At 48.0% G+C, this 18,083-nt stretch overlaps 1 protein-coding gene across 1 annotated transcript in view; it reads left to right on the top strand.

Annotated features, from left to right (window-relative positions):
- LOC138268631 (nuclear receptor coactivator 5-like) overlaps nucleotides 1–18,083 on the top strand; it is a 294,146-nt gene that overhangs the window by 122,475 nt on the left and 153,588 nt on the right. Inside the window, exons 5-6 of the mRNA XM_069218473.1 lie at nucleotides 1,095–1,177; nucleotides 1,269–1,401. Of these exons, the coding sequence (XP_069074574.1) occupies nucleotides 1,095–1,177; nucleotides 1,269–1,401 (216 nt within the window). The remainder of the gene's footprint in view (nucleotides 1–1,094; nucleotides 1,178–1,268; nucleotides 1,402–18,083) is intronic.

The following is an 18,083-nucleotide window of genomic DNA, read 5'->3' as shown; positions in this document are numbered from 1 at the left end:
CCCAAAACATAAACTGGACAGTCCGTCTCGCACCAGCCACACATTTATAGTAATAGGAAGGAAGACCTTTGCCAATAGGTTAATTATTGCTGCGTCTTGTTAAGTATGATTCTTCATGTACAGGTTCAGGAGCGTAGCAGTCCCTTGCCTCACTGTTTCCTGGTTCCCTTCTTGTCAATTTTAATTCATAATATATTATCATGAAAGCAGTTGCTGCTCTTCTGGGTTTTGTAGTAAAACATGCAACGTGGCTGTGTGGCGACAGGTGGGTTTGTTAACCACGTATTATAGCTTGGGCTCTCCATTCCAGAGAATGCATTCAAGTAGCTGAATGCATTTTCTAGAATGGGTCTCGTAGGTCCTGCTTTTGAATTTCAATATTTTTTTTTTTTCTTTTTACCCATATTCTGTTTTTTCTTTTTAATTGTTCTATTTTTCCATCTTTTATGTCGACATGCTGTTGTTCCTGTAGGAATCAGTGGACAGTGCTGTTTATAATATTTGGGGATTGCATGCAGCAGAAATTAGTTAATTAAAATCTGCACAGCTAAAAGAGTAAAGAGTTTCAGCCACTTTAAATAAAAGTGTTCTCTGTGTGATTAAGATGAATTAAAAGTTTTGTAAAGATACTATTTATAAGTAAAGCCAATCTAGTAACCTGTTCATTGAGGGACATAGTATTGTATTTGATTAGAGAACGTTTCCCTCAAGTAAACATCATCTTAACTGATTTGTTTCACCATTTATCATTTCAATTGAAAGTAGTCTTGAAGTCTTTACTTGGCTGCAATATCACAAGTGATTGATTTTTGGCTGTCTAAAATTGAAGTTCTTGTTTGCTTTGTAATGTCTGCTAGTTTCTGGTTCAGGATGACTGCCTCATATTGCCCTTTTGGTAGACTAAGCTGCAATGAGTTCTTCCTACTTGGTCTTCAGTTGTCTTTTCAGTTGAATACATTCCCTTTTTAGGTTACTTGTTGTGTTTTTTTGCTTTACCATTTTGTTAGTTGAGCTCTTCTAATTGTCCTCAGTTTAACATTTTAACTTGTGGGTTATGGGTTTTTGGTTTCTAACTAAAACTTTTTTCTCCTCAGTTTCAAGGAATTATTTGGACAACAGTATAATTATTCCACTGGAAGCGATGAGTATTATGAAAGATATCAGTATTCTCAGAAGGGTAAGGTACTATTACATGTTTTATCGCATACACATTTAGCCATTACTTGGACTATTTGCATTTGTAAAAAAAAAAACTGTTTTTTTTTTAGGTGCAGAGGACCAGTACGCCAAGGATAATCGCAGAGAGAAGTTGTATGTGCAGTTTTATGAGCAAATACACAAAGAATATGCTAAAGGAAGGCCTTCGGACTGTGTAGTCGTGGCTATAAGCAAGGAACAAACGTAGGTTTCTTTTTTCTCTATTTTATTATAGCCAATCACTAAACCGATTACTTAATCAGTGTCAAATATTGAACTATCCTTCTGTAATGGTGTTAAATGACTTGTTCTCAAGCACAAGGAAGCTTGCATGGTCTGTGCTAAAACACTGTGTTCTTTAAGGGCTCACAATTTTTATGTTCTCCTATCTCATAAAATTTAAAAGATTTGCTTGAATTGGTTTTCTTTGAACTTTTCCACTTTTTCAGTGCCCTTGTTTCCATACCACAAACAGAAATGCAGTTCTTTAATAAGCAAACGGCAAAATGTGAAACGTTCTTCACTGAACTGAAGTTAGTAAAGTAGGCCCATCAGAATGACATTTCTTCTACCCTTTGCCTTAAAACAAAAATACATGCACTTCCATATAGTGTAACTGTAAGGAAATGCCTCCTTGGCATGGTTGCCCCCTGACTTTTCGCCTTTGCTGATGCTATGTTTACAATTGAAAGTGTGCTGAGGCCTGCTAACCAGGCCCCAGCACCAGTGTTCTTTCCCTAACCTGTACTTTTGTATCCACAATTGGCAGACCCTGGCATCCAGATAAGTCCCTTGTAACTGGTACTTCTAGTACCAAGGGCCCTGATGCCAAGGAAGGTCTCTAAGGGCTGCAGCATGTCTTATGCCACCCTGGAGACCTCTCACTCAGCACAGACACACTGCTTGCCAGCTTGTGTGTGCTAGTGAGGACAAAACGAGTAAGTCGACATGGCACTCCCCTCAGGGTGCCATGCCAGCCTCTCACTGCCTATGCAGTATAGGTAAGACACCCCTCTAGCAGGCCTTACAGCCCTAAGGCAGGGTGCACTATACCATAGGTGAGGGTACCAGTGCATGAGCATGGTACCCCTACAGTGTCTAAACAAAACCTTAGACATTGTAAGTGCAGGGTAGCCATAAGAGTATATGGTCTGGGAGTTTGTCAAACACGAACTCCACAGCACCATAATGGCTACACTGAAAACTGGGAAGTTTGGTATCAAACTTCTCAGCACAATAAATGCACACTGATGCCAGTGTACATTTTATTGTAAAATACACCACAGAGGGCACCTTAGAGGTGCCCCCTGAAACTTAACCGACTATCTGTGTAGGCTGACTAGTTTTAGCAGCCTGCCACAAACCGAGACATGTTGCTGGCCCCATGGGGAGAGTGCCTTTGTCACTCTGAGGCCAGTAACAAAGCCTGCACTGGGTGGAGATGCTAACACCTCTCCCAGGCAGGAATTGTCACACCTGGCGGTGAGCCTCAAAGGCTCACCTCCTTTGTGCCAACCCAGCAGGACACTCCAGCTAGTGGAGTTGCCCGCCCCCTCCGGCCAGGCCCCACTTTTGGCGGCAAGGCCGGAGAAAATAATGAGAAAAACAAGGAGGAGTCACTGGCCAGTCAGGACAGCCCCTAAGGTGTCCTGAGCTGAAGTGACTCTAACTTTTAGAAATCCTCCATCTTGCAGATGGAGGATTCCCCCAATAGGGTTAGGATTGTGACCCCCTCCCCTTGGGAGGAGGCACAAAGAGGGTGTACCCACCCTCAGGGCTAGTAGCCATTGGCTACTAACCCCCCAGACCTAAACACGCCCTTAAATTTAGTATTTAAGGGCTACCCTGAACCCTAGAAAATTAGATTCCTGCAACAACAAGAAGGACTGCCCAGCTGAAAACCCCTGCAGAGGAAGACCAGAAGACGACAACTGCCTTGGCTCCAGAAACTCACCGGCCTGTCTCCTGCCTTCCAAAGAACTCTGCTCCAGCGACGCCTTCCAAAGGGACCAGCGACCTCTGAATCCTCTGAGGACTGCCCTGCTTCGACGACAAGAAACTCCCGAGGACAGCGGACCTGCTCCAAAAAGACTGCAACTTTGTTTCAAGAGGCAGCTTTAAAGAACCCTGCAACTCCCCGCAAGAAGCGTGAGACTTGCAACACTGCACCCGGCGACCCCGACTCGGCTGGTGGAGAACCAACACCTCAGGGAGGACCCCCGGACTACTCTACGACTGTGAGTACCAAAACCTGTCCCCCCTGAGCCCCCACAGCACCGCCTGCAGAGGGAATCCCGAGGCTTCCCCTGACCGCGACTCTCTGAAACCTAAGTCCCGATGCCTGGAAAAGACCCTGCACCCGCAGCCCCCAGGACCTGAAGGACCGGACTTTCACTGGAGAAGTGACCCTCAGGAGTCCCTCTCCCTTACCCAAGTGGAGGTTTCCCCGAGGAAGCTCCCCCTTGCCTGCCTGCAGCGCTGAAAAGATCCCTTGATCTCTCATTGACTAACATTGCGAACCCGACGCTTGTTTCTACACTGCACCCGGCCGCCCCGCGCTGCTGAGGGTGAAATTTCTGTGTGGGCTTGTGTCCCCCCCGGTGCCCTACAAAACCCCCCTGGTCTGCCCTCCGAAGACGCGGGTACTTACCTGCAAGCAGACCGGAACCGGGGCACCCCCTTCTCTCCATTATAGCCTATGCGTTTTGGGCACCACTTTGAACTCTGCACCTGACCGGCCCTGAGCTGCTGGTGTGGTAACTTTGGGGTTGCTCTGAACCCCCAACGGTGGGCTACCTTGGACCAAGAACTGAACCCTGTAAGTGTCTTACTTACCTGGTAAAACTAACCAAAACTTACCTCCCCTAGGAACTGTGAAAATTGCACTAAGTGTCCACTTTTAAAACAGCTATTTGTGAATAACTTGAAAAGTATACATGCAATTTTGATGATTTGAAGTTCCTAAAGTACTTACCTGCAATACCTTTCGAATGAGATATTACATGTAGAATTTGAACCTGTGGTTCTTAAAATAAACTAAGAAAATATATTTTTCTATACAAAAACCTATTGGCTGGATTTGTCTGAGTGTGTGTACCTCATTTATTGTCTATGTACAACAAATGCTTAACACTACTCCTTGGATAAGCCTACTGCTCGACCACACTACCACAAAATAGAGCATTAGTATTATCTATTTTTACCACTATTTTACCTCTAAGGGGAACCCTTGGACTCTGTGCATGCTATTCCTTACTTTGAAATAGCACATACAGAGCCAACTTCCTACAGTAACTTACTTTCAAAATCGTATTTCTGTTTTGCTCACTTGACTGACCACCAAACACATTGTCAGTGTAGAGAGGCACATTTGAATTCTATTCTTCATGATGCTACTTGTTTGTGAGGTATTCTACATCCTTTGCTGCTCAACCTACATGTTGAGTTTCAGGAACAAGCTCCTATCAGATTACCATTTATTCCCTAGGTTTTAAGTAGGATGGCATGCCATTACACTTTGTTAGAGAGGCAATACTGTGTAGTGGTTAAGTTGTTGGATAAAGGAGACCCGTGTTGAAATCCCTACCATTTATGATACTTGACCAGCCACTTCATTTATCTCTATGTAAGCGATTGACGTCTGTATAATACTCTCAGGTTGCAGAAGCAAAACATTGTAATATACAACAGATGCTGGTCGGCTTTAACCTTTTGACAATTTTGTTGGCATAAATGTGTATCATACACAGTGTACTGAGTACACCCTTGTTATTGCGAATCCATAGTTTGTGCCTGTAGGAAGTTGGCTAGTTGTACTATTTCAAAGTAAGGAATAGTATGCACAGTCCAAGGGTTCCCCTTAGAGGTAAGATAGTGGCAAAAAGAGAATACTAATGCTCTATTTTGTGGTAGTGTGGTCGAGCAGTAGGCTTATCAAAGGAGCAGTGTTAAGCATTTGTTGTACATACACAAGCAATAAATGAGGAACACACACTCAGAGACAATTCCAGGCCAGTAGGTTTTTGTATAGAAAAATATCTTTTCTTAATTTATTTTAAGAACCACAGGTTCAAATTTTACATGTAATATCTCCATTGAAAGGTATTGCAGGTAAGTACTTTAGGAACTTTGAATAATCACAATAGCATATATACTTTTTAAATAAAACACATATAGCTATTTTAAAACTAGACACTTAGTGCAATTTTCACAGTTCCTAGGGGAGGTAAGTATTTGTTAGATTTTGCAGGTAAGTAAACCACCTACGGGTTCAAGTTTGGGTCCAAGGTAGCCCACCGTTGGGGGTTCAGAGCAACCCCAAAGTTACCACACCAGCAGCTCAGGGCCGGTCAGGTGCAGAGTTCAAAGTGGTGCCCAAAACGCATAGGCTTCAATGGAGATGGGGGTGCCCCGGTTCCAGTCTGCCAGCAGGTAAGTACCTGCGTCTTTGGAGAGCAGACCAGGGGGGTTTTGTAGGGCACCGGGGGGGACACAAGTTAGCACAGAAAGTACACCCTCAGCAGCACGGGGGTGGCCGGGTGCAGTGTGCAAACACACGTCGGGTTTCCAATGAAAATCAGTGGGAGACCAAGGGGTCTCTTCAGCGATGCAGTCAAGGGGGGGGGTGGGGCCTCCTCGGGTAGCCGCCTCCTGGGGGTCACTCCTGCACTGGAGTTCCGATCTTTCAGGTCCTGGGGGCTGCGGGTGCAGAGTCTTTTCCAGGCGTCGGGATCTGGGAGTCAGGCAGTCGCGGTCAGGGGGAGCCTCTGGATTCCCTCTGCAGGCGTCGCTGTGGGGGCTCAGGGGGGGTAACTCTGGCTACTCACGGTCTCGTAGTCACCGGTGAGTCCTCCCAGAAGTGTTGTTTCTCCACAAGTCGAGCCGGAGGCTCCGGGTGCAGAGTAGCAAGTCTCACGCTTCCGGCGGGAAACGCAGTCGTTTTAAAGTTGCTCCTTTTGGAAACAAAGTTGCGGTCTTGGATGAACAGAGCCTGTAGGAAGTTGGCTCTGTATGTGCTATTTCAAAGTAAGGAATAGCATGCACAGAGTCCAAGGGTTCCCCTTAGAGGTAAAATAGTGGTAAAAATAGATAATACTAATGCTCTATTTTGTGGTAGTGTGGTCGAGCAGTAGGCTTATCCAAGGAGTAGTGTTAAGCATTTGTTGTACATACACATAGACAATAAATGAGGTACACACACTCAGAGACAAATCCAGCCAATAGGTTTTGTATAGAAAAATATCTTTTCTTAGTTTATTTTAAGAACCACAGGTTCAAATTCTACATGTAATATCTTATTCGAAAGGTATTGCAGGTAAGTACTTTAGGAACTTCAAATCATAAAAATTGCATGTATACTTTTCAAGTTATTCACAAATAGCTGTTTTAAAAGTGGACACTTAGTGCAATTTTCACAGTTCCTAGGGGAGGTAAGTATTTGTTAGTTTTACCAGGTAAGTAAGCCACTTACAGGGTTCAGTTCTTGGTCCAAGGTAGCCCACCGTTGGGGGTTCAGAGCAACCCCAAAGTCACCACACCAGCAGCTCAGGGCCGGTCAGGTGCAGAGTTCAAAGTGGTGCCCAAAACACATAGGCTAGAATGGAGAGAAGGGGGTGCCCCGGTTCCGGTCTGCTTGCAGGTAAGTACCCGCGTCTTCGGAGGGCAGACCAGGGGGGTTTTGTAGGGCACCGGGGGGGACACAAGTCCACACAGAAATTTCACCCTCAGCGGCGCGGGGGCGGCCGGGTGCAGTGTAGAAACAAGCGTCGGGTTTTCAATGTTAGTCTATGAGAGATCTCGGGATCTCTTCAGCGCTGCAGGCAGGCAAGGGGGGGATTCCTCGGGGAAACCTCCACTTGGGCAAGGGAGAGGGACTCCTGGGGGTCACTTCTCCAGTGAAAGTCCGGTCCTTCAGGTCCTGGGGGCTGCGGGTGCAGGGTCTCTCCCAGGCGTCGGGACTTGGGATTCCAAGAGTCGCGGTCAGGGGAAGCCTCGGGATTCCCTCTGCAGGCGGCGCTGTGGGGGCTCAGGGGGGACAGGTTTTGGTACTCACAGTATCAGAGTAGTCCTGGGGTCCCTCCTGAGGTGTTGGCTCGCCACCAGTCGAGTCGGGGTCGCCGGGTGCAGGGTTGCAAGTCTCACGCTTCTTGCGGGGAGCTTGCAGGGTTCTTTAAAGCTGCTGGAAACAAAGTTGCAGCTTTTCTTGGAGCAGGTCCGCTGTCCTCGGGAGTTTCTTGTCTTTTCGAAGCAGGGGCAGTCCTCAGAGGATGTCGAGGTCGCTGGTCCCTTCGGAAGGCGTCGCTGGAGCAGGGTCTTTGGAAGGCAGGAGACAGGCCGGTGAGTTTCTGGAGCCAAGGCAGTTGTCGTCTTCTGGTCTTCCGCTGCAGGGGTTTTCAGCTGGGCAGTCCTTCTTCTTGTTGCAGGAATCTAATTTTCTAGGGTTCAGGGTAGCCCTTAAATACTAAATTTAAGGGCGTGTTTAGGTCTGGGGGGTTAGTAGCCAATGGCTACTAGCCCTGAGGGTGGGTACACCCTCTTTGTGCCTCCTCCCAAGGGGAGGGGGTCACAATCCTAACCCTATTGGGGGAATCCTCCATCTGCAAGATGGAGGATTTCTAAAAGTTAGAGTCACCTCAGCTCAGGACACCTTAGGGGCTGTCCTGACTGGCCAGTGACTCCTCCTTGTTATTCTCATTATTTTCTCCGGCCTTGCCGCCAAAAGTGGGGCCTGGCCGGAGGGGGCGGGCAACTCCACTAGCTGGAGTGTCCTGCTGGGTTGGCACAAAGGAGGTGAGCCTTTGAGGCTCACCGCCAGGTGTGACAATTCCTGCCTGGGAGAGGTGTTAGCATCTCCACCCAGTGCAGGCTTTGTTACTGGCCTCAGAGTGACAAAGGCACTCTCCCCATGGGGCCAGCAACATGTCTCGGTTTGGGGCAGGCTGCTAAAACTAGTCAGCCTACACAGATAGTCGGTTAAGTTTCAGGGGGCACCTCTAAGGTGCCCTCTGTGGTGTATTTTACAATAAAATGTACACTGGCATCAGTGTGCATTTATTGTGCTGAGAAGTTTGATACCAAACTTCCCAGTTTTCAGTGTAGCCATTATGGTGCTGTGGAGTTCGTGTTTGACAGACTCCCAGACCATATACTCTTATGGCTACCCTGCACTTACAATGTCTAAGGTTTTATTTAGACACTGTAGGGGTACCATGCTCATGCACTGGTACCCTCACCTATGGTATAGTGCACCCTGCCTTAGGGCTGTAAGGCCTGCTAGAGGGGTGTCTTACCTATACTGCTTAGGCAGTGAGAGGCTGGCATGGCACCCTGAGGGGAGTGCCATGTCGACTTACTCGTTTTGTCCTCACTAGCACACACAAGCTGGCAAGCAGTGTGTCTGTGCTGAGTGAGAGGTCTCCAGGGTGGCATAAGACATGCTGCAGCCCTTAGAGACCTTCCTTGGCATCAGGGCCCTTGGTACTAGAAGTACCAGTTACAAGGGACTTATCTGGATGCCAGGGTCTGCCAATTGTGGATACAAAAGTACAGGTTAGGGAAAGAACACTGGTGCTGGGGCCTGGTTAGCAGGCCTCAGCACACTTTCAATTGTAAACATAGCATCAGCAAAGGCAAAAAGTCAGGGGGCAACCATGCCAAGGAGGCATTTCCTTACACAACCCCCCCCCAAACGAAAGAGGATGAGACTAACCTTTCCCAAGAGAGTCTTCATTTTCTAAGTGGAAGAACCTGGAAAGGCCATCTGCATTGGCATGGGCAGTCCCAGGTCTGTGTTCCACTATAAAGTCCATTCCCTGTAGGGAGATGGACCACCTCAACAGTTTAGGATTTTCACCTTTCATTTGCATCAGCCATTTGAGAGGTCTGTGGTCAGTTTGAACTAGGAAGTGAGTCCCAAAGAGGTATGGTCTCAGCTTCTTCAGGGACCAGACCACAGCAAAGGCCTCCCTCTCAATGGCACTCCAACGCTGCTCCCTGGGGAGTAACCTCCTGCTAATGAAAGCAACAGGCTGGTCAAGGCCATCATCATTTGTTTGGGACAAAACTGCCCCTATCCCATGTTCAGAGGCATCAGTCTGCACAATGAACTGCTTAGAATAATCTGGAGCTTTGAGAACTGGTGCTGAGCACATTGCCTGTTTCAGGGTGTCAAAGGCCTGTTGGCAGTCCACAGTCCAGTTCACTTTCTTGGGCATTTTCTTGGAGGTGAGCTCAGTGAGGGCTGTCACAATGGATCCATACCCCTTCACAAACCTCCTGTAGTACCCAGTCAAGCCAAGGAATGCCCTGACTTGAGTCTGGGTTTTTGGAGCTACCCAGTCCAGAATAGTCTGGATCTTGGGTTGGAGTGGCTGAACTTGGCCTCCACCTACAAGGTGTCCCAAGTAAACCACAGTTCCCTGCCCTATCTGGCATTTGGATGCCTTGATAGAGAGGCCTGCAGATTGCAGAGCCTTCAAAACCTTCCTCAGGTGGACCAGGTGATCCTGCCAGGTGGAGCTAAAGACAGCAATATCATCAAGATAAGCTGTGCTAAAGGACTCCAAGCCAGCAAGGACTTGATTCACCAACCTTTGGAAGGTGGCAGGGGCATTCTTTAAACCAAAGGGCATAACAGTAAACTGATAATGCCCATCAGGTGTGGAGAATGCTGTCTTTTCTTTTGCTCCAGGTGCCATTTTTATTTGCCAGTACCCTGCTGTCAAGTCAAAGGTACTTAGAAATTTGGCAGCACCCAATTTATCAATGAGCTCATCAGCTCTTGGAATTGGATGAGCATCTGTCTTGGTGACAGAATTGAGCCCTCTGTAGTCCACACAAAACCTCATCTCTTTCTTTCCATCTGTGGTGTGAGGTTTGGGGACCAAGACCACTGGGCTAGCCCAGGGGCTGTCAGAGCGCTCAATGACTCCCAATTCCAGCATCTTGTGGACTTCCACCTTGATGCTTTCCTTAACATGGTCAGACTGTCTAAAGATTTTGTTCTTGACAGGCATGCTGTCTCCTGTGTCCACATCATGGGTACACAGGTGTGTCTGACCAGGGGTTAAGGAGAAGAGTTCAGGAAACTGTTGTAGGACTCTCCTACAATCAGCTTGCTGTTGGCCAGAGAGGGTGTCTGAGTAGATCACTCCATCTACTGTACCATCTTTTGGGTCTGATGACAGAAGATCAGGGAGAGGTTCACTCTCTGCCTCCTGATCCTCATCTGTTACCATCAACAGATTGACATCAGCCCTGTCGTGGAAGAGCTTAAGGCGGTTTACATGGATCACCCTTTTGGGGCTCCTGCTTGTGCCCAGGTCCACCAAGTAGGTGACCTGACTCTTCCTCTCTAGTACTGGGTAAGGGCCACTCCATTTGTCCTGGAGTGCCCTGGGAGCCACAGGCTCCAGAACCCAGACTTTCTGCCCTGGTTGGAACTCAACCAGTGCAGCCTTTTGGTCATACCAAAACTTCTGGAGCTGTTGGCTGGCCTCAAGGTTTTTGGTTGCCTTTTCCATGTACTCTGCCATTCTAGAGCGAAGGCCAAGTACATAGTCCACTATGTCCTGTTTAGGCTCATGGAGAGGTCTCTCCCAGCCTTCTTTAACAAGGGCAAGTGGTCCCCTTACAGGATGACCAAACAGAAGTTCAAAGGGTGAGAACCCTACTCCCTTCTGTGGTACCTCCCTGTAAGCGAAAAGCAGACATGGCAGGAGGACATCCCATCTCCTTTTGAGTTTTTCTGGGAGCCCCATGATCATGCCCTTTAATGTCTTGTTGAATCTCTCAACTAAGCCATTAGTTTGGGGATGGTAAGGTGTAGTGAATTTATAAGTCACTCCACACTCATTCCACATGTGCTTTAGGTATGCTGACATGAAGTTGGTACCTCTGTCAGACACCACCTCCTTAGGGAAACCCACTCTGGTAAAGATACCAATGAGGGCCTTGGCTACTGCAGGGGCAGTAGTCGACCTAAGGGGAATAGCTTCAGGATACCTGGTAGCATGATCCACTACTACCAGGATATACATATTTCCTGAGGCTGTGGGAGGTTCCAGTGGACCAACTATGTCCACACCCACTCTTTCAAAGGGCACCCCCACCACTGGAAGTGGAATGAGGGGGGCCTTTGGGTGCCCACCTGTCTTACCACTGGCTTGACAGGTGGGGCAGGAGAGGCAAAACTCCTTAACCATGTTGGACATATTGGGCCAGTAGAAGTGGTTGACTAACCTCTCCCACGTCTTGGTTTGTCCCAAATGTCCAGCAAGGGGAATGTCATGGGCCAATGTTAGGATGAACTCTCTGAACAGCTGAGGCACTACCACTCTCCTAGTGGCACCAGGTTTGGGGTCTCTGGCCTCAGTGTACAGGAGCCCATCTTCCCAATAGACCCTATGTGTTCCATTTTTCTTGCCTTTGGACTCTTCAGCAGCTTGCTGCCTAAGGCCTTCAAGAGAGGGACAGGTTTCTTGTCCCTTACACAGCTCCTCCCTTGAGGGTCCCCCTGGGCCTAAGAGCTCAACCTGATAAGGTTCAAGCTCCAAAGGCTCAGTTCCCTCAGAGGGCAGAACTTCTTCCTGAGAAGAGAGGTTCCCTTTCTTTTGCTGTGTTGCAGTTGGTTTCCCAACTGACTTTCCTGTTCTCTTGGTAGGCTGGGCCATTTTTCCAGACTCCAGCTCTACTTTTTCACCCTGTGCCTTGCACTGTGCTCTTGTTTTCACACACACCAGTTCAGGGATACCCAGCATTGCTGCATGGGTTTTTAGCTCTACCTCAGCCCATGCTGAGGACTCCAGGTCATTTCCAAGCAGACAGTCCACTGGGATATTTGAGGAGACCACCACCTGCTTCAGGCCATTGACCCCTCCCCATTCTAAAGTAACCATTGCCATGGGATGTACTTTTCTCTGATTGTCAGCGTTGGTGACTGTGTAAGTTTTTCCAGTCAGGTATTGGCCAGGGGAAACCAGTTTCTCTGTCACCATGGTGACACTGGCACCTGTATCCCTCAGGCCCTCTATTCTAGTCCCATTAATTAAGAGTTGCTGTCTGTATTTTTGCATGTTAGGCGGCCAGACAGCTAGTGTGGCTAAATCCACCCCACCCTCAGAAACTAGAGTAGCTTCAGTGTGGACCCTGATTTGCTCTGGGCACACTGTTGATCCCACTTGGAGACTAGCCATACCAGTGTTACCTGGATGGGAGTTTGGAGTGGAACCTTTCTTGGGACAGGCCTTGTCTCCAGTTTGGTGTCCATGCTGTTTACAGCTATGACACCAGGCCTTTTTGGGATCAAAGTTTTTACCCTTGTACCCATTGTTTTGTGAAGAGGCTCTGGGCCCACCCTCCTGTGCAGGTTTTTGGGGGCCTGTAGAAGACTCTTTACTATTTTTAGTTTTGGTTGTCTCATCACCCTTCTGCTGGGGAGTCTTTGTGACCCCTTTCTTTTGGTCACCCCCTGTTGAAGTCTTGGACACCCTTGTCTTGACCCAATGGTCCGCCTTCTTTCCCAATTCTTGGGGAGAAATTGGTCCTAGGTCTACCAGATGCTGATGCAGTTTATCATTGAAACAATTACTTAACAGGTGTTCTTTCACAAATAAATTGTACAGCCCATCATAATTACTTACACCACTGCCTTGAATCCAACCATCTAGTGTTTTCACTGAGTAGTCAACAAAGTCAACCCAGGTCTGGCTCGAGGATTTTTGAGCCCCCCTGAACCTAATCCTGTACTCCTCAGTGGAGAATCCAAAGCCCTCAATCAGGGTACCCTTCATGAGGTCATAAGATTCTGCATCTTGTCCAGAGAGTGTGAGGAGTCTATCCCTACACTTTCCTGTGAACATTTCCCAAAGGAGAGCACCCCAGTGAGATCTGTTCACTTTTCTGGTTACACAAGCCCTCTCAAAAGCTGTGAACCATTTGGTGATGTCATCACCATCTTCATATTTAGTTACAATCCCTTTGGGGATTTTCAACATGTCAGGAGAATCTCTGACCCTATTTATGTTGCTGCCACCATTGATGGGTCCTAGGCCCATCTCTTGTCTTTCCCTCTCTATGGCTAGGATCTGTCTTTCCAAAGCCAATCTTTTGGCCATCCTGGCTAACTGGATGTCCTCTTCACTGGAGTTATCCTCAGTGATTTCAGAGTTGTTGGTCCCTCCTGTGAGGGAACCAGCATCTCTGACTATTATTTGTGGAGTCAGGGCTTGAGAAGCCCTGCTCTCCCTAAGTAGGACTGGAGGGGGGGAATTTCCCTCCAAGTCACTATCTTCATCCTCTGAGTTGCCATCCTCAGAGGGGTTGGCCTTTTCAAACTCTGCCAAAAGCTCCTGGAGCTGTACTTTGGTAGGTTTGGGGCCCATTGCTATTTTCTTTAGTTTACAGAGTGACTTTAGCTCTCTCATCTGTAGATGGAGGTAAGGTGTGGTGTCGAGTTCCACCACATTCACATCTGTGCTAGACATTATGCTTCTAAAAGTTGGAATACTTTTTAAGAAACTAAAACTGGTTCTAGAATCTAATTCACTTTTACCAAACTTTTAAACTCTAAAAGAAATGCTAAACAGGATCTAACACAAGGCCCTAGCAGGTCTTTTAAGAATTTAGAAAACTTTTCAAATTGCAAAAATCAATTTCTAATGACAATTTTGGAATTTGTCGTGTGATCAGGTATTGGCTGAGTAGTCCAGCAAATGCAAAGTCTTGTACCCCACCGCTGATCCACCAATGTAGGAAGTTGGCTCTGTATGTGCTATTTCAAAGTAAGGAATAGCATGCACAGAGTCCAAGGGTTCCCCTTAGAGGTAAAATAGTGGTAAAAATAGATAATACTAATGCTCTGTTTTGTGGTAGTGTGGTCGAGCAGTAGGCTTATCCAAGGAGTAGTGTTAAGCATTTGTTGTACATACACATAGACAATAAATGAGGTACACACACTCAGAGACAAATCCAGCCAATAGGTTTTGTATAGAAAAATATCTTTTCTTAGTTTATTTTAAGAACCACAGGTTCAAATTCTACATGTAATATCTTATTCGAAAGGTATTGCAGGTAAGTACTTTAGGAACTTCAAATCATAAAAATTGCATGTATACTTTTCAAGTTATTCACAAATAGCTGTTTTAAAAGTGGACACTTAGTGCAATTTTCACAGTTCCTAGGGGAGGTAAGTATTTGTTAGTTTTACCAGGTAAGTAAGCCACTTACAGGGTTCAGTTCTTGGTCCAAGGTAGCCCACCGTTGGGGGTTCAGAGCAACCCCAAAGTCACCACACCAGCAGCTCAGGGCCGGTCAGGTGCAGAGTTCAAAGTGGTGCCCAAAACACATAGGCTAGAATGGAGAGAAGGGGGTGCCCCGGTTCCGGTCTGCTTGCAGGTAAGTACCCGCGTCTTCGGAGGGCAGACCAGGGGGGTTTTGTAGGGCACCGGGGGGGACACAAGTCCACACAGAAATTTCACCCTCAGCGGCGCGGGGGCGGCCGGGTGCAGTGTAGAAACAAGCGTCGGGTTTTCAATGTTAGTCTATGAGAGATCTCGGGATCTCTTCAGCGCTGCAGGCAGGCAAGGGGGGGATTCCTCGGGGAAACCTCCACTTGGGCAAGGGAGAGGGACTCCTGGGGGTCACTTCTCCAGTGAAAGTCCGGTCCTTCAGGTCCTGGGGGCTGCGGGTGCAGGGTCTCTCCCAGGCGTCGGGACTTGGGATTCCAAGAGTCGCGGTCAGGGGAAGCCTCGGGATTCCCTCTGCAGGCGGCGCTGTGGGGGCTCAGGGGGGACAGGTTTTGGTACTCACAGTATCAGAGTAGTCCTGGGGTCCCTCCTGAGGTGTTGGCTCGCCACCAGTCGAGTCGGGGTCGCCGGGTGCAGGGTTGCAAGTCTCACGCTTCTTGCGGGGAGCTTGCAGGGTTCTTTAAAGCTGCTGGAAACAAAGTTGCAGCTTTTCTTGGAGCAGGTCCGCTGTCCTCGGGAGTTTCTTGTCTTTTCGAAGCAGGGGCAGTCCTCAGAGGATGTCGAGGTCGCTGGTCCCTTCGGAAGGCGTCGCTGGAGCAGGGTCTTTGGAAGGCAGGAGACAGGCCGGTGAGTTTCTGGAGCCAAGGCAGTTGTCGTCTTCTGGTCTTCCGCTGCAGGGGTTTTCAGCTGGGCAGTCCTTCTTCTTGTTGCAGGAATCTAATTTTCTAGGGTTCAGGGTAGCCCTTAAATACTAAATTTAAGGGCGTGTTTAGGTCTGGGGGGTTAGTAGCCAATGGCTACTAGCCCTGAGGGTGGGTACACCCTCTTTGTGCCTCCTCCCAAGGGGAGGGGGTCACAATCCTAACCCTATTGGGGGAATCCTCCATCTGCAAGATGGAGGATTTCTAAAAGTTAGTCACTTCAGCTCAGGACACCTTAGGGGCTGTCCTGACTGGCCAGTGACTCCTCCTTGTTATTCTCATTATTTTCTCCGGCCTTGCCGCCAAAAGTGGGGCCTGGCCGGAGGGGGCGGGCAACTCCACTAGCTGGAGTGTCCTGCTGGGTTGGCACAAAGGAGGTGAGCCTTTGAGGCTCACCGCCAGGTGTGACAATTCCTGCCTGGGAGAGGTGTTAGCATCTCCACCCAGTGCAGGCTTTGTTACTGGCCTCAGAGTGACAAAGGCACTCTCCCCATGGGGCCAGCAACATGTCTCGGTTTGGGGCAGGCTGCTAAAACTAGTCAGCCTACACAGATAGTCGGTTAAGTTTCAGGGGGCACCTCTAAGGTGCCCTCTGTGGTGTATTTTACAATAAAATGTACACTGGCATCAGTGTGCATTTATTGTGCTGAGAAGTTTGATACCAAACTTCCCAGTTTTCAGTGTAGCCATTATGGTGCTGTGGAGTTCGTGTTTGACAGACTCCCAGACCATATACTCTTATGGCTACCCTGCACTTACAATGTCTAAGGTTTTATTTAGACACTGTAGGGGTACCATGCTCATGCACTGGTACCCTCACCTATGGTATAGTGCACCCTGCCTTAGGGCTGTAAGGCCTGCTAGAGGGGTGTCTTACCTATACTGCTTAGGCAGTGAGAGGCTGGCATGGCACCCTGAGGGGAGTGCCATGTCGACTTACTCGTTTTGTCCTCACTAGCACACACAAGCTGGCAAGCAGTGTGTCTGTGCTGAGTGAGAGGTCTCCAGGGTGGCATAAGACATGCTGCAGCCCTTAGAGACCTTCCTTGGCATCAGGGCCCTTGGTACTAGAAGTACCAGTTACAAGGGACTTATCTGGATGCCAGGGTCTGCCAATTGTGGATACAAAAGTACAGGTTAGGGAAAGAACACTGGTGCTGGGGCCTGGTTAGCAGGCCTCAGCACACTTTCAATTGTAAACATAGCATCAGCAAAGGCAAAAAGTCAGGGGGCAACCATGCCAAGGAGGCATTTCCTTACAGAGCCGCTGTCCTCTGGAGTTTCTTTGTCCTTCTAGAGCAGGGCAGTCTTCTGAGGATTCAGAAGTCGCTGGTCCTGGGGAAAGCGTCGCTGGAGCAGTTTCTTCAGAAGTGGGGAGACAGGCCAGTAGAGCTGGGGCCAAAGCAATTGGTGTCTCCGTCTTCTCTGCAGGGTTTTTCAGCTCAGCAGTCCTCTTCTTCTTAGGTTGCAGGAATCTAGTTTCCCAGACCATATACTCTTATGGCTACCCTGCACTTACAATGTCTAAGGTTTTGCTTAGACACTGTAGGGGCATAGTGCTCATGCACCTATGCCCTCACCTGTGGTATAGTGCACCCTGCCTTAGGGCTGTAAGGCCTGTTAGAGGGGTGACTTACCTATGCCATAGGCAGTGTGAGGTTGGCATGGCACCCTGAGGGGAGTGCCATGTCGACTTAGTCATTTTCTCCCCACCAGCACACACAAGCTGGCAAGCAGTGTGTCTGTGCTGAGTGAGGGGTCCCTAGGGTGGCATAAGACATGCTGCAGCCCTTAGAGACCTTCCCTGGCATCAGGGACCTTGGTACCAGTTACAGGGGACTTACCTGGATGCCAGGGTGTGCCAATTGTGGAAACAATGGTACATTTTAGGTGAAAGAACACTGGTGCTGGGGCCTGGTTAGCAGGGTCCCAGCACACTTCTCAGTCAAGTCAGCATCAGGCAAAAAGTGGGGGGTAACTGCAACAGGGAGCCATTTCTTTACAGTGCCCAGGAGAAATATGGCACCAAAGTGCCCCTATATTGTTGACAGAATCTCATTGGACAGTGGTGGAAGTGTGATGCAAGTGTGCACAGGCCTCTTGGCTACTGGCTGTACCCTGCAAATATGATTTATAGTAACAGTTCCTTTATTAACAATTACATTCTCCACAATTGAAGTGTATTCCATTGAAATGAAGTGCACTTTTATTCTGAAAGATAAGGTTTTGTTTTTTCCCCTCAGTTTGACTAAAAATAGGTAATTCATCTTAAAAGGTTTCGAATAACACACCAAACAAATGTAATTAGTGGTTCACCTTTTAAACATCTACCCCTAAACATTTATCCTTATGCTCAAGCCCATCATTCTGTACCCTTAACATACATTGGGCCCCTTTGTCTGATACTCTTAACCCACCCTAATGCCTCTAACCCCTGAATGAATATGCCAAACCTTGTATTCATAATACTTTACTCTAAACCTTTAGCTCCTTCTCAAGTAACCCTTCACCCAACACCCTTTACCACTATACCCTAACTATCTGCCCTTATACACCAAACCTTCCCCTAATGCGTAACTCACAATTTAACTCCTATTCCTTATTCCCAAAACTTTGACCCTCTACCCCATAATCCTAACCCCCTATCACCAACCCTACACTTAAGCCCATATTGTTAACCTTGTACCCCTAAGCTTTATTATCTACCAAGTACAGTTACTCT

Source organism: Pleurodeles waltl, chromosome 12 (genome assembly GCF_031143425.1).
Source record: "Pleurodeles waltl isolate 20211129_DDA chromosome 12, aPleWal1.hap1.20221129, whole genome shotgun sequence".
Taxonomy (NCBI): domain Eukaryota; kingdom Metazoa; phylum Chordata; class Amphibia; order Caudata; family Salamandridae; genus Pleurodeles; species Pleurodeles waltl.
This window is presented reverse-complemented; position numbering and strand designations above follow the sequence as displayed.